The 21641-nt window shown below is 42.6% G+C and overlaps 1 protein-coding gene across 1 annotated transcript; it reads right to left on the reverse strand.

Annotated features, from left to right (window-relative positions):
• Positions 1 to 3692: 3692 nt before the first annotated feature.
• c1qtnf6b (C1q and TNF related 6b) lies at positions 3693 to 20466 on the reverse strand. Its single transcript, XM_071532636.1, has 3 exons — positions 20359 to 20466; positions 12254 to 12446; positions 3693 to 5017 (listed from the first exon to the last, which is right to left on the reverse strand). Exons 2-3 carry the CDS (start codon positions 12432 to 12434, stop codon positions 4479 to 4481), a joined length of 720 nt encoding a protein of 239 aa, XP_071388737.1. The 5' UTR covers positions 12435 to 12446; positions 20359 to 20466; the 3' UTR covers positions 3693 to 4478.
• Between the last annotated feature and the right edge of the window lie 1175 nt (positions 20467 to 21641).

Consider the following 21641-nt stretch of genomic DNA (forward strand, 5'->3'; position numbering starts at 1 on the left):
TTTATGTTGGCAGCAGCCTCGCAGGAGCGCTAAAACCCCCTCTTCCATCCAACAACGCCAAGAAACCATCGCTCACCTTCAACTCTGGGGCGAAGCAGCAGAAAAAAAAAAAAACAACTGTCGACTGCTGCCAACCCTGAAACTCAATGGCAGAATGACCTCCATGTGCCTCCATTAGCTAAAACACACACACACACACACACGCGCACACACACACACACACACACACACACACACAATAGCTCACCGGTATGTCCGTGCTGTCCAAAAGCGGTATAACTCTCCAAAGCTCGGAAATGATGTTGCTTACTTTGGAGGTTCTATGAAAGGTTAGTTGGCTCTCTCTTTATTGCCTTTGTGTTTATGCAGCAGTGCTAGAATGTGGATCTAGAAACTGAAGATTTTGGAGATTTATATCTTGGAATGTTTTTGTTTTTTTCTTAAGAATGGGGTGTAAGAGAAACTGGCAACTGATTTCAAGGGATCTTCCAGAGATGGATTGCATCTTTCGATCTGCCAAGCGTGTTTTCTCTCAACTTCCACTTTTATCATCATTTCTTTCCGTCATTCCCTCCTCCCCACTCGCTCATTTACTCCTACCTCTCTTTTGCTCTCTCTTCTCCCCCTTCCTCTCTCTTTCTTCCAACCCCCCCCCCCCCCCCCCCCCCCCCTCCTGCTACCTCCCCTAACCCGGTCTCTCCTTGACAGATGAGTGTGGTCAGAGGTCATCTGGTTGTAATTAGGAGAGAGCTGGCTCGGCACACTGCCCCGCTTCCTGTTTCTAATTTAAGGGAAAAACAGCCTTCAGTTAGAGAGAGAGAGAGAGAGAGCGAGAGAGAGAGAGAGAGAGAGAGAGAGAGAGAGAGAGAGAGACAGCATCCCTGAAAAGACTTGTTAGCATTGGGCCTCAGCCTCAAATAAAACTCTTTAACCTGTCTTCATTGCCTCATAACATTCATCATAACCTGTCACAGCCACGCCAGCTCCACCCTCCCATTTCCCTTCTGCTTCATCAGTTACATAATTGCACAACCAGACAGACACTGGGATACCAGAGCATCTCAAATAAGGATGATGCTGCCACCGCTTGTTCACTGCTGACACCAGATTGTAAACCTAGTAAACTAGTAAGTATCGGCCCAATCCATTATTTTCACTGAACAATGTGGTTAGTCTGTTAGTTTTGGATCCCTGGACAAAAATGACTGGGATACCTTCCTCCTCCATTAGAGAGCTATTATTTTGGTATGTTACACACATGGCTCTTGTTATCCAAGTTTAGTCTTGGGGAAATTCTGCAGCCTTCAACCCATCAGCCTTTTATCCGGTATCAGTGTCAATAGACGGGTTAGGTAACCCTGCGTTTTCACTGTGAGCAACACAATCAACAAGCCACCAGACCTCCATTCATTTCCTGCAGAGCAGAGCGAGCTGCAGAGAAACTCAGCTGATGTGAGAACAGTCAACACGCTTGTTGGACAAGAACAGTTGGAAACAGCTGAACTTTTAGGTCATCAGATCATCCGATTTCCGTGCTTCCTTGTTTCCCTACCAAAGTTATTTCATTTCGAGAGCAACAACTGCAAAATGGACGAGAAGTTGATTCCAGCCATTCAAAGCGTCCCTGTTCTCTACAACTTTTATTTTAAAGAAAACAGGAATAAATGTCTCAAAATTGATGTTTGAAGAGAGGCTGCATCCAGTGTTGGGATTGATTGTAAACTTAAGTAATTTTATTGTTTTTTTCCTGTTTATTTTCAACTAATGCTACCTCATTAGCGCTTGCTAGATGGCTATGTTAACTCATCAAAACTGTAATATTATGAAATACATGATTTGACTGTTCAAAATGTCATGGGACAACTACATAGATGTAATCTGAGCCTCTGGCCCCGCCCACAATCGAGCAACAATCAAGAATAGAGCGACTCATCAACCAAGTTGTTTGCAGTGTGAACGTGGGATTAGGAGGCCATTTAGTAGGCTACAGTGGTTCTCGGAAAACTTATTTCTACTATAGAAATGTAGTAGTAGCATGTCTTTTTTCAGATTTTTCTCTAAATTTAGCTTTTTTCTTGACAGGTGACACCTGACAGGTATCAGAAAGCAGCTCAGAATAGCTAAATATGGTACAGTTACTTGCAATCCTTGTGGCTGTGGTTCTTCTGGCTGCATCTGTTATCTGTTCTTGTAAAGGTAAACCAGACATATGTATATATTACATATACTGTACATATGTGTGCATCCCTACACACAGGCTGTCTGTCTTAAATGTCAATAGAGGATCTGAGCAGAGATGCTTGTGTTAAACCCTGACTGTGTTAATATGATACCATTCGCTTTGTTAGCCGGTGTTTTACACACTGCAGGGATAATTGGAAGTGAATTTACACCACTTGGTTGTTTATTTCAGTAGGATTAAGTGAACCAGCATCAACTGGCTGGGTGTCTTAAATAATCTTGTAAAAGGATTTAAGTTCAACTGGCTTCACTGACTGTGAAGGTATGTGGTAAAACGCTTCAGCAGGATTATTTAATGGGCAACATAGTGAGCACAATGGAGTTTAAAGGGTTTGAACACTCTCTTGTTTCCCATAATAGTTCATTTTCCTCATCAGGGCAATTTCAGTTTATGTTATTTAATTTGCTTTACGTGTCCTTTACGCATTTTGTTGTTCTGCTGCTTTCCAACTTGCTGTACTCTCAGTTTCTCTTATCCAATTCACTTATGTCTTTGCTTGTCATCTTGATTTTTGTTTCTTTTTTGTTTCATTTTTTTGTTTGTTTATGATGTGCAATGTTTTTGTATTACCTGCTCGCATATTTTAATCTTTGTGTTTTTGTCTTGTCAATGTGTGAATATACTAAACGCAACTAAACTAAATTGGACAAAACTAAACCCGACTAAACATAATTAAAGCTAAACTAAACTACATTAAACTGTAAACTAATCTAAACTGCAATCAAAACCAAACATGACAAATCAAAACTATCCTAAACTGTCAACTTAATTGTAAATTAAACTCAACTAAGCTAAATTAGACAAAACTTAACTTGACTAAGCTAGACAAAAACTTTAAACTAGGCCAAATTAAACTGTAAACTGAAGTGAAACTAACCAAAACTCAACTCATCTAAACTAAACTACCAGCTTCTCTACTGTGTGTAATGGAACAGCCTCTGCTACTTTTATTTTGGCTGACAATCCAGGAAACTATTCAGATGTCCCGTTTTGTTTCCCAGCGGAGTTATTCAGATCTCCACTCAAGGCTTAAAGTATTTACAACGCCGCAGTCTGCTTTTCCTCTAGCAAAGCCTCCCTGTGGACGGCATTACAGCTAATAGGAAAGATATGGCCAAACAGATGGTGCTGGCATACTGCAGACCCATCCGCTGTTGCTGAGAGTTTGAGATGGTTTTTGTATTTGCTAGTTTGTTTGTTTGTTTCTGAGAGTAGGCCAGAATGTGAGGGCAAATCTGAAATACCATTTTCCCCATAGGATTGAATGGATTAACTCTGAGCCAAGTCCTTAGTGGGCTGGTGTAATTTGTAGAGAATTAGAACGGAGGGGAAAAGACCGTTTTCATGGGAAAATGTGTTGATGATGCATGCATGTATTTCCTGGTTAGGAAGTGACCTTTGAACTTTTGATGGAATGTACAGGCTTCTGTTTTCACGTGAAAGTGTGAAAGTTTTAATTTTTGTAATCAAGCATCTTTTTCTTGCCCAGTGATACAGAACAAAGAAAGACTTGGTTAGGAACACAGGTTTCGGCTATAAAGACAACTACTATACAACTATTTACATAAATCCAACTGCTCTGCAGTTTGAAGTCTCTGTAAGAATATATGCCACTAATGCAGTCTTGCATTTGATAATAAAGCACCTTAAGTTTTCATCTTGCATGGTAGAACATGTTCACTTTAAGGCTAAGTGCTCTTTGAAAGACACACTCGTTTCTGAAGGGTATGACAGCAGTCTGTCAGAACAGACTGTAACTTGACAGAAAGTACACTCTCTCTCCTTTAAGACACAAATGGATATTTGATTGCACAGCCGTATTATTCCTGATAAGTAATATAGCTTGTGTTTTTACACACAGTCCCTGAAAGTACTCAAAGAGAAAAGAGGAGCACAGCAGAGACGTAGGAAAAAACAATTTACTTACTTTGCACAAAAGTGTCTAACTCTAGTGCAAAGAAAGTAATTCAAAATGTTTTCCTAATTGTGTGCTCGGCTACCTTTCTCTTTTTGTTCATTCTTTTTGATTTGATATTTTTTGGTTGAGCAGTCCTCATGTAATAAAACTATTTTTGAAGCACAGTCTCTTCCTCTCCTCGCTGAAAGGAATGTTTGTTTAGCACCAAACTTTAAGTGTCCCCCCCCATGTTTCTCTCCTCTCTTGACACAACCGATCTCCACGGCAAAAGGACCAAATAATCCGACCCAGAGATTCCTCCTCTCCTCCGTCCCGTTCTCACTGGACGCTGGGGGCCACCAGGTATCCGTTGAAGGTGATGTAAATGTCCACGTCGTCGCTGTAAATGGCGTTCTCCCTCTCCCTCTTGTAGAGCCGGACCCAGACCTCGTCGTTGAGCGCCAGGTCCATCATGACGCTCTGGCTCTGCATGATGGACCTCTCGCTGGGCTGAGCGTACAGGATCACCTGCTCCTTGTCGTTGTGCATCAGGTGGAGGTAGGTCTCCTTGAAGTTCCAGGTGTGGATGTTGACGTTGAAGAAGTAGACGCCCGGCACGTAGCAGTAGAACTTTCCCTTGAACATGTTGAAGTGCTCGTGCAGGTTGACGAACACCGTGTCGAACACCAGCGCCTGGTAGTAGTCCACGCTGTGCAGGGATTTGCGGCGTCCCACCGAGAAGGAGGACTGCGGGATCTTGCAGGCGTCTCCCGGGGCGCCCGCCTGGCCCTTGCTGCCTTTGGGGCCCATGGGTCCTCGGTGGCCGGGGGGGCCCTCCAGACCCGACTTGCCGGGCGTGCCTTTGTCCCCTCGGTCTCCTTTATATCACCTGGGGAGACGAGAGGAAACACAGGTGAGTGGTGCAGGCTTACTTTGTACTCTTTATTTATTTATTTTTACGAAACACAGATTTAAAGGACCTTTAAATCTATTCACTCCATAGATGAAAAAAAAATCATAGAGGGAAACAATTAGATGTCAGTCAAAATAAGATTAAACTGCACTTTGATCATATCTTCTTACTGTCCATTGAGATGGAAATTTGCCTTCAGTGTACCAAACAGTCCCTTAGTTAAAAGGGGAATTAAGTAGTCTATGAACTTTATTGACATCTATTGATGACCAGTAGGGATTACAAGAACTGATCTCCTCCCACCCAAGTCTCTGGCACAGGGAATGTCTTTAAATGCCAATGGGTGGAACATTTTTGTTCCATAACGCAAAGTGAGGGCTGGAAAGTAAGTTTTTAAATCCAGAAATCTCAGTTTCTGGCGAAGAAACGGATGAATCATTGGTATTGATCAATACTCCTGCCCTTGCAGATATTATGGTCATTTTGTGCTATGGGACAGTAAAAATCTTAGCTTTTGCACCTTTAAAAACACAAAGAGGCAAAGCATAAGTGCAGCCACGGCTAAAAAATGTAAATCTTATCTGTAAAGCATAGCCTCAATACATACAATACCAACATATACAAGAAAAGAGTAGTTTGGTTTAACATGTTAACTGTAGTTGAGGAAAAACAAGTTGATTCCCCAAAAATGTAGTTCACATAATTTAGCCCCAGGTCAACAGACTGGAAGACTAGATGTGTATGTAGAGGAAATGTTGGTGTAGTAACCAGATGGCAAACACACATTCACACATTCACATAACACACACATACACAAGCCCTAACTTTCCATATATTCTACAATAGATTCTACTTCACATGTTCTAGTGTTGAAATTGTCGGTTTCATATAAGCCTCATTTGCTCTGTTCTTATTTATATCCTGATGCTTAGATGTATCCTGTTACTGCTCCAACAACCCAATGCTGTGTTTTTATCTTGTATTTAACTGTGGGTTTGTCCTTTATCAGTAACCTTTTTAGTTAAATACATGATACTGTATCGATTTTCCAGCCCCTCGTATTGATACATTAAAAAAAATGATTCATGTTTTAAATGGATTTAAAATGTCCTTAAATTTCCCTCAAATCCTTTTGAATTAAATAGTGTTGACTCAATTTGCCCGCTGAGTTATCAATATAATGTGATGTACATATTAGACTACCCAGGTGCTACACAGCAAGTTGTATTTTCAGCTCTATTTTTAAATTTTCAGTAAATTATGTAGTATGAGTATTGTCATGCATCCCAATATGTATCGTATCACAATGTATCGTGATACAATCGTATCGTGACACATGTATTGTGATACGTATCGTATTGTGAGGTCCTTGCCAATACCAAGCCTTAGTTTTAAACTTAAATGTGACTTGACTTGAGCAATTAAGCACTAATACGTTGATTAGCCGTTTAAAGGATGTCAAAAGGATGCTAGTACATCTAAAATGGGGCTATATAGGGTTTAAAGGTGAAAGTTTAGCAGACGTCTATGTCTTACACTATGTCTTCTGGGGTATATGAAAACAATAAAACATCTTGTACTTCTTTGGTGCATATTTTTGATATTTACTGTTTATGCATTGTTTAAATAAGTAATACTGCTTGGTCTAAAACTGGGCTATTCATTGCCAAAAAGACCCTGGGCTGTGTGAGAGCTAAAGCTGAGAAACAATGTTGAAATGATGTCTATTGCTCAGTGGGTTGTGTCCCAACAAAGCTCTGAAAATGATTAATATCCTCTCTTTATGTTATGCTTATAATCCTGTGCTTAATATCCTCCTTCCACCACTTGTCACTGAAATGTCGCTGGTTAAGTGAACGTTTTGAGTGTTGCTTTTTTCACTGCAAAACATCTTTGCTGCTGTGCATTTTTGCAAAAACATCTTTGCTGCTGTGAAATCCAGGTGCTCTGAAACTGCCTATGGGCAAACATAAACTGCATAACTGTATCAATGTGAAGCAGCGTGTTGCTGTAAAAGAGCATGCTTGCTTAGCAAACCCTCCCTGGAGGATAAATACAAGCAAATAAATAAGTCCAGTAACTCCAATTTTGGTGATTTTCGTGTTTTAACTTCAGCTGAAGGATTACATGCCCCTCTGTGGGTTCTGTAACCGTTTAGGAAAGCTTTTCAAAAACCAATGAAATAAACTCCTACAAACAAGGCTGTTTGTCTTAGTTCATGGAGAGTTGACATTTTGGAGATGTGACAACAGCGATATGTAAAGATGTGGTGGATTTATAAGTCTATGAGGCCCATGTGACATACAGAGATCCATATAGAATCAATTTTCTTGAAAATCCGGCCCTCTTATCTCAGGATAGGGTTTCATCTAAACGGATCCCTTTAGGCAGCTCCTAATGCGTGGAGTCTGGCCCAGGTGGGTGACTGAGCGGCTCTAAGAACCCTAATCCTTCTCATCCTGTGGGTCCCAGCGATCTCTGATCTGGGTAATCCACACCGCCGTCCTCCCTCTCTGCCCAACGCCATGACCCACCCTGAGGAGGGGCTTCATGTCCCGGAGACCTGCGGTAAACGCCCAAGCAGATCCAAAATGGACGCTGGATCTGTCCGAGTGTGACCGGTGACCACACAGAGCCCGCAGGAGAGTTGGTTTTCCCTTAAACAAAGGCTTAGCAGCACCACTGCACCTGACGACCATATATGGGAACGATCCTTGATCCTCCAATCAAACAAGTCCACTCTTGACTCCGCAGGCCTTCTCTTGTCCTCACTCAGTGTAAATGATCTGAGATGAAACTGACCGTCTACACTGCTGTTGGGTTAGATTTGGTTTTAATCACCAGGAGGTTTGGGAAGGCCAATATTTGGATAGATTCTACTTAAGAATCTCCATTGGTGGCCACTACAGAAGTCCACCTTAAAGGAAAATCCACCCTCAGATACTCTTACACTGTTACATATCATCAAGCCGTGATGTTCAATGCATTCCAGGAGTTATTTTGTAATGAAGTATTGTAATTTACCTCCCTCAACCTGCCTCATCTACTTCTACTTCAGTTAGTGATTTCCTGCATTTCCCAGAATGCAACTGCGCCCCTTACACAAAAAATGCCACATTGTGGCTGCATTCTGGTCTATTGAGGCAGCTGTCCTAGTGTTGATGTTAGCTAAACTTAAAATGAGAAACTTTGTAGTTAAATCTCCCTTGGTTGATGGCACAGAGATCCATAACGGTCAATGGCAATACCTAGAGAATAGAGAAACAGACTTGAATTCCCAGTCAGAAGAAACTGTTATCTCTCTTCTCCCATGCATCTACGTAACTTCAAGTCTTTTGGTTACAGTCAAGAATTAGTTAAGGTTAGCTACATAAGAGATATGACTAGCCAACAGTTACTGATAGCAACTTTTGCCAGCAAAACATTGTTTTATGTGAACTGAAGATGCAACTACAGGTCAAGTTTCCTCTTACTAGCCCCTCTAGGATAAATGAGATACAACAGAACATTTCCCTGCTCAATCTTCTGCAAGTCCATTGAGTTTATTAAGGAGGAGAAAGGCAGGAGACGAGGAGGAGGAAAAGTTGGACAAAAAGTACTAGGCTAAGTTGATTTCCTCAGTCCAGGGAGCTCTGTCAGAACAGGCTCATCAGCTGAATAATTAGCTACCCCTCTTAACTTTTTATTATTATTAGTAGTAGTAGTTTCGCAAAGCAAGAAAGCTGTAGGAGAAAGGGAAGGAAGTGGAAGGAAAAGCGAACAAAGAGGGCGAGAGGAGCTAGGTGAGGAACACAGGAACAGAGGAAGGAAGAGGAGGTGAGGAGGAAACAGGAAGAAGAGAAAACACAAGCTGTCAGCCACCTGAACTGCCACGATTCAAACCCTGGTTTTACAACACGCCACATGGGGAGGCTGTTAAGTCACATCAGCACTGTAACAGATGTTGTAGCACCACTTGTACGATAAAAATGTCAAACCTTTTAAAAGTTGCAAAAATTGATTATGTAACAGTTGTTTTGTAAAAAAATTAATACTGTCATGTATCAAAGTGTAAAATGTGTGTGTGTGTGTGTGTGTGCGTGTGTGTGTAAGGCTTGCATTTATTATCCTTAAATGCCCTTAAGCCATGTTGAACCTCTAGAATATTTGAACCCTTTGTAAAATATAATTTAATTCAGCTGATGCAAATGTAATGTTCAAAATGGGTGCAGAATCCATCTCAGTGCTGGACTGACCGAGTCCTATATGCAATTTCAGAAGTAGAGCCGTTTGGTGAGAGTGGGTTTCTGGTTTCAGAAATTTTGGCTGGCTGGTCTCTCACCCTGAGATTGGCTGCAGAGAACTGCAGCTGATTGTGGGTTTCATTGTTTGAAGCCACTCAGCTTTGTGAGAGAAAACACAACCGCACTTACTAATGTACGGCCAAACACGTACATGTACTTAACACACACACACAACACACACGCAAACACACACACACACAAAAACTGCTTTATTGTTTTCCAGTGAGCAAAGAGTGAGTCATTGCAACAATTGCACACACACACACACACTCCTCTTCTCCCTCCATGGATATGTATGCGTGCGTGTGTTGTGCACATGTGTATATGCTTGGGATTGCCTGTGTGTGTTTGTGCATGTTTGTGTGTGTGTGTGTGTGTGTGTATGTGTGTGTGTGTGTGTTTTCTGCCACATAAGCAGGTTCAGTGCCAGGTGAGGGAGCCTGCCGCAGCCTCCCTCACTGCACAGCTGCAGTTCAGTAACACTGTACAGCGTCTACAGAGCCTCATGCAGAACAGCAACGATTCAACACAAAACACAGCGCCTCTGCCCCGGGCGCTGACAGATTTGCAAAAATGGATCTCTTATGTCCTATTTTTCCAGACTAATTGCCTATAACTATGTGTGTGTGTGTGTGAGAGAGAGAGAGAGAGAGAGAGAGAGAGAGAGAGAGAAACAAAGTGCAGATTTGTGTACATATATGCATGCATTTCAGGGGCAGCTGTAGCCTGAAGTCTAAAGAAGCAGGCTTGTGACCAGAAGGTCGCTGGTTTGAATCCCCAGACCAGCTGGGATATGTGGGTGGGGGGGGGGGAAACTGAGTGATGACAGTGACTTTAGCTCAATTCCCAGATCTAAACACAATAGACCACCTTTGGGATGAGGTGGAACGGGATGTTTGCAGAAGGAATGTGCTGCCGAAAAAACGTTGACGCTATGGAGTCGACTTGTTGAATCCAGAAGAAGAAGAATTCACTGTTCTGAAGGCAAAATGTGTTTATGTGCATGTATTCATGCAAATGTGCCATGTATTTATGTGAATTTGTGCATACATGTGTGTATGTGTGCATATACAGTATGGGCATGCAAGTGTGTCCAAATTAATACTGCACAGTAGGGTTAAACTGATATAATGGTTTGCTGATATATCAATCTTTTATTACATACTGGATCTTAAATACTGGATTGGCCAGTCTTATCATCCACCTCTTTGTTGTTCAATGTTTTTCCTTTAGAAAACAGTGGGGAAAGGGTTTCCAAAAATGGCTGAAAATGAACACTGCTGCCTGAGGAAGAGTGCTAAGCTTGCATATAGCTGCATGTATTATATAATCCTAGTATAGGGTGGGTCACCCTGCCTTAAGGAGCTGCTAACCCTAAAAGAATTTCATTAGTCTGAATTTAGTGTCCCATGATGGCCTACATGCTGTTTCAGAGGCTGATAAATAGAAAAGTCTGTAGGAAACACAGATGGATTCTTCTGGCATGAAAATGATCAAAATAAAAGATATCAAATAATATTTGCTATCGTCAGCTTCAGTACAAAATCGGTATCCATATCAGCCCTCAAAAAACCCATACCAACTGAACCCTACTTTACAGTGCACATGCATGTTTCCCAAGCCTGGCCTGTGTGTGCTCAGCATTAGAAGCTGAAAGACGAGAGCCAAGGCTTTCCTTTTACTTGGTTCAAGGTTGGGGTGGTTTTGGTTTTGGTTTTGGGGTCAATCGTGGGTCAGAACAGACTTGGAATGTCCAGTTATCAAAGGACCAGCAGATAAAACAACACAGTGATGACACATCGGTTGGATTGCTCCGGTCGACTTGGCCGCTAAGGCTCCGATATTAGATACACATGTTTTCACAAAGCCCTCTCCGGCTGTGATTATGTGTTTCTTGGATATATGAAAATCCTTGTGTTTTTAATCTGCTCCTCTTGTCACATTTTCTCTCTGTCTCTCTCTCTCCCTCCTCTGGGCACAAACACACTCTAACACACACAAACAAAAATGCACAGATGCACACACACACACACACACACACACACACACAGATTCACTTGGTCGTCCTGACTGGCTAACCAAGGCAGTGATTTGTTTAAGCTGTCACAGGCTTGGCTGTCACTGGACTTATTGTGAATGCACAGTCAACAGTGTGTGAGCGACAAGCTTCAGTATTCAGTTCCTGCCATACATACAATCTATCTCACAGAATTAAAGACATGCTTACTTAGCAGTCAATTTCTGCCCGACACACCTCAGATAAGTTGATGTGTTGATACTAATGTGCTGAGATGTGTTTTCTTTGACAGACTTTTTCAAATAAAATTAAAGACATGCTTACTTAGCAGGCAGTTTCTTCAATTCATGGCTTAGATAAGCTCATATGTTCATACATTTTTATGACAGACACTGACAAATACTGTCAAGACATGCTAACTTGGCAATCTGGTTCTTTCATCAGATGTTGAAGAGAGATTGATTCTTTAAGTGGTTGCAGATTGTTTGAGTATCTCAGTCCTTTCCATGTTCAAAGAGAGTCTCAGTTCTATTTCCTAATACACTAACCATGTAAGATTACATTATGTTTATTATTTCACCTCTAATCAAATACTAGCCTTGCAAGAAACCAGCCGTCTGAAAACGGAGAAGAAGCGGTTTGATTCGTGGTAGATTACTGTCTGATTTAAGAAACGTAGCTTGAAGCAGGGAGACAGAAACTTAAAAACATTCCAGGTCGTATATTCTTTGGTCGCTTTAACCAGCAAATCAAAGACCGTGAAATCTTCCTGCAGAAATTTGACTTTGAAAACCAAAGAACTGGCAAACAGACACAAAGTAGTGACACTATTCCTGTGCTACTTGTTGAGATGAGGCAGTGGTTTAAGTCATCGCTCCTCGGCCAATCAGGGCTCCGGTACCTTTGAGGATGGTCATGTTGATGACGGTGCGGACCTCGGGCACCTGGTGCTGGTTGGTGGCTGCCGGTGGCTCCAGGTGGTCGCAGCACCGCCTGCAGATTCTGGAAGACGGTCTGGAGGGGGAGGGGACACAGCAAGCCAGGGGGAGGAGCAAAACCAACTGCAGACACGCCCCCAACATGGCTACCACAACCTGGGAGCGGATAGAGAGGGAGAATGAAAGAGAGAGAAAAAAGAGAGTGGGATCATACTGCTAGTTGAATGGTTAAAATGCAATCCTGGTAATATTGTCTCCATGTGACTCTAGACCCCACCTCCACTCACACACCACACCCAATATAGATACATTTATGTTTAGCAGCGTTGTGTCTGGGATTTACCTCATATGGAAAGAGCACTTTCTTTCTGCTGGTTGAGCACACCGTGCAGAAAAAAACACCCGGCTCCCTTAATTTGTCGCACCAAGTGTCAAACGGTTTCCCGTCTCCACCCGTTTATTCAATCCAGCTATCGCCGTTTGTTTTTTACTCCTGTCCCAGTGACGCGTGTATCTCCACCAGCCCTGCCTTCAGCCCCGACAAAACGTAGCAAAACGTTTATTTAAACGGGAACGGTGGTTCCTGATTATAGTGATCCAGCATTTGCCTCGCATTTCAGGATGACAAGGCAAACATTTCAGGTGAAGGATAATCCACTTCTTACCTTCAAGACTGTGTTACGATCTGTATGAGCTAATTATTATTATTTTTGTAATGGCTTTTATTTATTTATTTATTTAAGCCATTTTATGCCTCATTTGACAGAGATAGTGTGAGAGAGAGGAGCCCCACAGCACGCGCTCCACTCGGCGAGCCACCGGGACGCCCCATGAGCTAATTATTTTATTATGAGTATTAGGCCTATCATTATTGCTGATCACTGTTGTTGTGATATGATATTGTAATATTTACCATTATATAGTTAGAGGAGTAGAGTGGAGTAGAAAAGTTTATGAAAGTGTCACTCCACAATGGTACATACAATAGCAAAAGATACAAACATGTCTTCTAATTAGTTCAGTTGTTGCAGACAGCAAGCTGCAGCGGACACATTTGTAAAAGATCTTTGTTTGGATCCATTGTGCGCACTGCCTTTTTAATACGGCGGGGTTTATATACACGTCGCTGCTGATTGGGTAACTCCTCTGACACACCCACCAAACGGGAGACAACGCACCTCAAAGCCCGTCTCACACCGCTTCACACCGTTTCGAGGAAACATGACGTTCAACCCGGAAACCGTAGCAAAACGGTGCACGCCGTTTTCAGATTGAACGTGCCCCAGCTTTCATAAACTTGGTGCTACACTACGGAATCGGTGCTACGTTGTGATAGAAAGTAGCTTGCTGTCCATTGGATAAAAAAAAACTTGCTCGCATTCCATTGGTAAATGTAAAATATTGCTTTGCTTCGCTGAATATGATTGGATAAAACTCTAAAACAAAAGGGAGTTTTTTTGGGGGTTTTTTTGTTGAAAATAGTCGAAAATAGTTTGTGAATCTAAAATGTCCATATACTGGAAATCCAGCATCTGGCCGGAGGCCTTTCAGCCCTGCTTACACACACACACACACACACACGCACACACACGCACACACACACACACCTGGACTCTATTGGATATGAAAACATCAGCGGCCAGCGATGTGATACTCTCAGAACCGACATGAGCTCAGAGTTAGAGCCTTTCACACACACTGCCAAGGACAATATGACCTGAACCTGTTAGCCTTGGCACCTAGCTGTCTCTCACTCTCTCTCTCACACACACACACACACACACACACACACACACACACACTGATGCTATGCACATGCACAGACACTTTCTCATTGACACACATTCTCTTTCTCACATCTACAAAGACCCTCAAAGACCTATACTCTCTCACACACTCACTCATGCACACACACACACACACCTATACTTTCTCTTACACACACAAGCTCACACCCTCTCTCACACACACATATACACACATACATGCTTTCAAATGCAGTTAAATTCCATTTGTATTGTCCTGTAAGGACCACTCATATACTCTCTCTCTCTCTCTCTCTCTCTCTCTCTCTCTCTCTCTCTCTCACTCACTCCCTAACACACACACACACACACACACGCACACACACACACACACACACACACAAACATAAACAGCTCCTTGGGCAGCTTCTTATCTCCATCTGTAAGCCTGAGCCTCACATGCTGTTTTAGTTAACGGTCAAATCAGGTTATGGCACCAGTCTCTCTCTCTCTCTCTCTCTCTCTCTCGCTCTCTGTCTCTCACACACACACACACACACACACACACACACACACACACACACACACACACACACTGGGGTAATAGGGTTTGGCAGGGGACTGGACACAGTGGGAGCCGTGACCAATCAGTGAGTTGCACCATCGTCTGCGGCTTGCAGCAACCCAGAGGTGGAGTGAGGAGAGAGGGACAAAGCCCTTGAGCAAGGCACTTAACCCCCGAGAAGAGGACTGTGGGAATGTACGAATGCGTAAAAAACAAACAAAACCCGGGATAAATAAAAAGGAAATTTATGGTTACATGGAAATTTACGGTGCATGTTCCTGAGCGATTATGTAACGTAACACATAGCATATGGCACTTGGTGGCTGCTTTTATACAAAGTGCCTAACAGCAAGCTGAGTGCGTATGTTTTTTTTTTTAGCATGGACAGTCCCAGTGGGAATGGAACCCCCAACCCTGGCAGTGTTCGTGCCTTGCTCTGCCCATTGAACAACACAAGACCATGATGTGGTGTAAAACACAACTGGGTCAAACAGTGCTTCCAAATAAATCAGAATCAGAGTACCAGATGTGTGGAATTTGCCACATTACAATACAATGAGTGCCAGAAAGTTAAGACTTTTGTATTTGAAAGTCAATTTAATATACTTTTCTGTGACTGACAACCTATCTGGCACTGTTGTCCTGATGTGGTAAACCCCGGCCATTTGCTGCTCCAAGTGGGTTACAGCAAACATAAAGAATTATCTGCAAACACCATCTGACACAAGTCTGGTTTCCATAATGAAGTGGGTAGCTTCAAAGGTAGAAAAAGCATTTTCGGCTGGACCGCAACAGCGGGGCCAGCCCTACAAACGCAAATGTCTGTCACTGACTGACTGACTGACTGACTGAGTGACTGACTGACTGAGTGACTGAGTGATCAAGTTACACCATTGGTCGGCCGTGGCACGTGGCACATCATAGCGTCACAGAGCCAGAAATTTAAGTTTCGTTTTCTCCGCCGTCTAGTTTCTCCGCTGAGATCAACAGTCAAATGTTGATACAAGATGCAAAATGTGTGAAATCATTTTGTTCCCCAAATCTGCAAGACTAGTATTCGTGATTGATAATTGAGATCACAATATCTAGCAAAACAATCAGGATTTTAATTTTCACCATAGTGAAGCCTCTGCTCTCTGTAGAGTCGAGTGTGTGGCTGTGATGAAGATATTGCTGTTGATTTTAATATTAATTTTGACAGAGAGGAGATGCAGTGCTCTGCAGCGCAAATAGCATTTACATGTACAAATGCTATTAGATGCGGGTCTGCCATAATGAAGTCTTTCTCACAGCGATGTCCCAGTGAGAGGTTTATATGAGCCGGGACGGGCAGCATCTTAATCAGCATCAACTGAGCTGACATGTCTCTCTCTGTCTGAGGGAACCAGCCTTGGGTTTCACTGCTGATGTTTACGACACTCCCACAAACTGCCAGCTGTCTCTATAAATCATCCCCTCACCCTCTCTATCTCTCTCTCTCTCCGTCTCACTATAGTGTTCTCACGAAAACCAAAACCTCAACACTACTTTGATACCGTTCCAAAAGAATACTGAATTTTAAATACGTTCAGTACTTACACCAGAAATTCCATCTGAGCGTCACCACCAGAGGGCATACATACTGTATGGGCAGGTTGAAATTATTAAAAGAAGATAAGGAACAAGGATTGTAAGAGAAGCTTTGCAGTTGCATCACAAATCCCCTAGAAAATTCGGCCGTGCACAAATAATGCTAAACAACCAGGCTAGAAAAACAGAGATACATGAAAACTTGGGTGATGTTGGTGTGGTTCAGTTTAGTAATGTTACAACTAAAAGTGAATGGCTCAATAAGGTGGCTTTGTTTTCAAATTAAGGTCACTGTGACACTAGCGCTGTTGGTCTCCTAGTCCCCCAAACCAGTTAACCTAAATATTTATTTTTTTACTTTGTTAGCTAGCAAACTTGTCAGCCACCAATGTTAATGTTAACATGAGGCTATACTAGCCACAACTAATGCTAATGTTAGCTTCTTACTAGATATGTTGATGTGCAAATTACATGTGTTAACAAGACAGTGATGGTAACCAGACACTACATTTAGCTAGCTAATAAACTGATATTATCTCAACACAAAATCGATCAGATGTGTCAGTGATTAAATCAGTTCAGAGACAATAGCCTGAATCACAGAAATTAACCATATCTATTCAATTCTGCTGAGACAATTTCAGGATTCCTACACATTTTCGATTAAAAAATTCCATTACTTTTTCCAGACCTTGATTTGTTTTGAAGATTTTGTCTGGTGTTCAATATGATTTATGCAGATAGACATCTTGCCCCTGCTAACTAGGTCATATCACTGTATAGATGAAGATTGTTCTTCACAGCAACAAATACCAGAATATGTGAGATGATTGGCAGGGTTCCTACACGGTTTCCATTATAAAATTCCATATTTTCCCCAGACCCTATGTTCTTGACTGGATTTGATTTTGGTCGGTATTTGATATAATGCATGCTGACAGTGGCTGGGTAATAAGAGCGTCCCTCTATCTGAACATTATTCTTCACATCAACAAAAACTGTGGACTCAAAGTGGGTCTACAACAACATAAAAGCTATAATTATGTGTGTATCGGACCTGAACCACAACATTTTCCATACTTTTCCAGACATTTTTTTCAAATTCCCAAACTATTCAAGACTTGGAAATGATCAAATTCATTTTTAATCCTTTCCAGATTTTCCAGACCTGTGTAGGAACCCTGCAATTTGTATGTTCAGTAACACAGTCAGCTGGTTACGGCTGTTGTTGCCCAAGAGCTGAAGACCTCCAGTATGGCCGCCAGAGGGACAGAGACGCATTCTGACTCTTCACAGGCGGACTGCAGCAGTCAGCGTGAAATTCAGTACAGTCAAGCAGCAGAAAACATGGCAACAATGTCAAACAGTCCAGCACATCTTGAACTGGATTTCCGGAGCAAAATACAGATTTTTTTTTTGCTTACAACACGTCAAAAGCCGCCCAGGTCAAGTATGGTGACACATCGCTTCAGGGTTTTTCTTGTTTGCTGTGGTATTGCAGCACTCTTGAATTTTATATTAAACTTATGATTCAAAGTCAAAAACTCCCTCACTCTCTCTCCCTCTCTACCTCCATCTCTCTTTATCTCTCCTTTAATCTCTCTCTATCATCCTCTTCAGCTTTGGCCTCTGAAACTTCAACATTTGTAAGATGAACTATCTCTTCCTCTCCATCCCTTTCTTTCCATCATTCCCTTCTCCATCTATCTCTCAACCTCCATGCATCTCTCTCTCTCTCTCTCTCTCTCTCTCAATCCTCCTCTCTCTCCTTGTTTTTCTTTCCTCTCTGTCATCCATTCTTCTCAACTGTAGCCTCTGAAATCCCATCATGGGTGAAAGGAAACAAAAGCAATCCTATCAAGAGCGAGAGAGAGAGAGAGAGAGAGAGAGAGGAGAGAAAGAGATAAAGAAAAAAATAATGAGAGGGTGGAGACAGATGAGAGACGAGAGAGAGAGAGAGAGAGAGAGAGAGAGAGAGAGAGAGACTCCCTGGGGTTTTTACAGCGATGGAGGAATGTTAACAGTATTTGAGATGATGGATGGAGCATGACTGTGTGAGATGGGGAAAAGAGTGGAGCTCTGGCTCAATATTTCTCCACTTATCACTCTGGTGATAAGAAAATATAATCACAATGTTTATTATTTATCGGAATCTACTTAACAGCCAGAGAGGGACGAGTCGGGCGTACTGCAGGCACTTTGGAAACATGTTAGAAAAATGACATTTCGGCTCGATCGTTTCCATTTTAGTCATTTAGTTCATGCTCTCACACAGGGCGACTTGCAACGAATCCAATAGTAGAATAAGATTAAATGTCACCAACGTTACAAGCCAAACAACAGTAGGGAAACTAATGCTGCGTTCGTGTCGTATCAGAAGAAGCAAAGGAACAGGATGATATCTTGTTGCTTTAACTTGGAAGCGTTCATGTGTTTAACTCGTTGCAACGGCCACATCCAAAAGCATTTCTATTCATGAATTTAAAATCAAAGGTAAATGAACCGCAGCAGATATCACTCGGGTTTCGATTGTATTATATTAGCGTGAATATAACTGATCTTTGACTGCCAACATCAGTGGATTCTCTGCAGTGTTCGCCGCCTGGGTTGACTCACTTCTGCAATTTGTGACGTCAAGCGGAGGCCACCAAAAAAAAAAAATCCACGTCCTACTTGCAATTACCACTAGGAGGCTGATGTGCATGTTTTTTTTTCCCAGTCAGCAGTTCGTCTTCACGGTAAATCTGGCACGACATGAACACAGCATGTACTGTATGCTTTGTGCAGAAATGCACACAATGGAGTACGTGTGACATAATTGCGGCCAAAACGACCAGGTGCCTTCGAGTCATGCAGAGTCGTGCACCACCTGACATTGGAAACAACACTGAGTGCGCCGCAGTGCCTCCGTCCAGGATTGGCTGAACAAAGAGGAACCAGACTACTGGAGAGCTGAATTTTCCTACAGCACCTCTGAAGTAATGGAGTTTGCAGGTGCACAGTCATCATGAGAAGTGTGAGGCACACGGACCGCACGTCTGCCTCTAGCCACACATGAAGTATGAACCGTCCCTTACAGACTGGGTGAACTACAACCTCCAGTCAGTGATCATCATAAACCAAACAATCACCAATACAACTGAAAATCACTTCATTTATGCTTTTTTTCCCCTTTAAAAGACCCTCAGCTAATATGAATTACACTGGTTTGATACAACTTACTAGAATGCAGACCATGAATTTCATATCATGAAGATTCATGTCAAGGTGGGAGAAGTGAGTTTAAGTGGGTTTACCCTCCAATACACCAAGGATGTTACATTCCTGTGTTCCTATAGGATGATCCAGTCTGATAAATGGTCATGAGAGTCATTTTTCATTGGCTGGACTTACAATGACGTGCAACAGTAAAATAAAGTTAAATTCTTAGATTATCAAACCACCAACAGTATGGAATTAGTGCTCTGAAATGGATGTAATGGTAAATAAACTGGTGGTAAAGGTAAACATGACTTCCAGTGAGTGATTAATGAAAAAAAAAAAATCAGTTACTTTCTGCTTTTCTTCCTAAAAAGACCATATATACTTAATGGGAGGTCTACCATGAATTTCACATCATAAAGACTTGTGTAATTTGCATTGTATTTGCATTAGCTTGACCATATTCAAAATAATGCAGATTAAGTGTAGCCTACAGTACAGGCTGCTACACTGAACCAGCCCCCATGCAACAGTCATAATGAAATCATTTAAGGAGCCACGTCCGCAACGCCGGAGCATCAGTTTGGCATGCAACTGCAATCCGGATAAAACACATAAACACACAGAACACACACACACACACACACACACACACACACACACACACCGCTTTAAGAAATGTGTCAGTCAGCCGGCGTGTGAGAGCGTGCACAGCGATACTTTCTTTCTTTCTTTCTTTCTTTTTCTTTTTTCAACTTTGCAAAAGCCGCTGCTGAGTTGGCAACTTTTGAGCAACTTTTACAACTTAAGACTCTGCATAACTTCTGCAAGCATGCAAACCGGCCGCCGGGCGTTTCTCCAGCGGATTATTCTGCAGACGTGTCGGCCCGGGACCGAGACTGTCAGATTGTCACAGACTGTCAGATTGATTGTCGTAAAGTCGCTGTGGCTGTCGCGTCATGTCAGAGAGTCTGGTCGCTTCTCTTACCTTGTGCAGTTAGTTTCACTCAGCGGAGGAAAACAGACTGGAGTCAGAGAGCGAGGTGGAACTACTGAGGAGCACGATGAGGAGTCTCTCTCTCTCTCTCTCTCTCTCCCTCTCTCTCTCTCTCTCTCTCTCTCTCTCTCTCTCTCCCTCCTCTCTCAAACACACACACACACACAGTCTCTCTCTCTCTCTCTCCCTCTCTCTCTCACTCTCTCTCTTTCACACACACATACAGTCTTACACACGCTGTCTCTCTCTCTCTCTCTCTCTCTCTCCCTCCTCTCTCAAATAGTCTCTCTCTCTTTCACACACATACAGTCTTACACACGCTGTCTCTCTCTCTCTCTCTCCCTCCTCTCTCAAACACACACACACACACACACTCTCTCTCCCTCTCTCTCTCTCTCTCTCTCTCACACACACACTCTCTCTCTCTCTCTCTCTCTCACACACACACACACACTCTCTCTCTCTCTCTCACACACACACACACACACACACACTCCCTCTCTCGCTCAAACATACACTCTCTCCCCCTCCCCTTCCCTCTTGCACTCTTTCTCTCTCACACACACTGTCTCTCTCTCTCACAATCTCTGTTTCATTAAAGTACATCAAAAGTCAAAGTCTCTCTCCCTCCCTCTCTTTTTCACACACACACACACACACACACACACACACACACTCACTCTCTCTCACCCCACTCTCTCTCTCTCTACTCCCTCTGTTTTTGTTTTTTTCCTCTACCCTCTTTAACCTCTTTCTCCACCCCCACCCCCCCCCCTCCTCTCCTCACTCCTTCCCATGATCCTCCCTTGCCCTCCCTCCTCTTCCTCCTCCTCTTCCTCCCTAAAATCCATGTCCATCACACTAATAAGACTGTGATGTAACGCAGAACGGTGAAAACAGAGAGCTAAATGTAGCGTGGAGGAACTATCACCACCCAGGCAGACATATAGGTCACCTCTCTCTCTCTCTCTCTCTCTCTCTCTCCCTCTCTCTCTCTCTCTTTACGGCGTCCATGACTCAGATTCTGGACGACTACAACTCCTTTTCCTTTTCATCCTACGCTTTTCTAATTCTGTGCTCCTGCCTGCCAAAGATAACTACAGTATATTGCTTCACATAAACTCCCATTGTAGGCCATAAATCACGCTAAAGGCTCTTTTTCTAGCCTTCATCTAATCTTGTCATCTTTTCTCCCTTTTCAACAGATTGTAACCCATTCTTTCGGGGGGGGAAAAAAGAGGAGGTTTAAAAAAAGTTTTGGGATGTTTTGAGGG

Source organism: Centroberyx affinis, unplaced genomic scaffold (assembly GCF_046629955.1).
Source record: "Centroberyx affinis isolate AG114_WGS23_722 - 3 ecotype Tasmania unplaced genomic scaffold, CSIRO-AGI_Caff_v1 ptg002230l_1, whole genome shotgun sequence".
Taxonomy (NCBI): Eukaryota; Metazoa; Chordata; class Actinopteri; order Beryciformes; family Berycidae; genus Centroberyx; species Centroberyx affinis.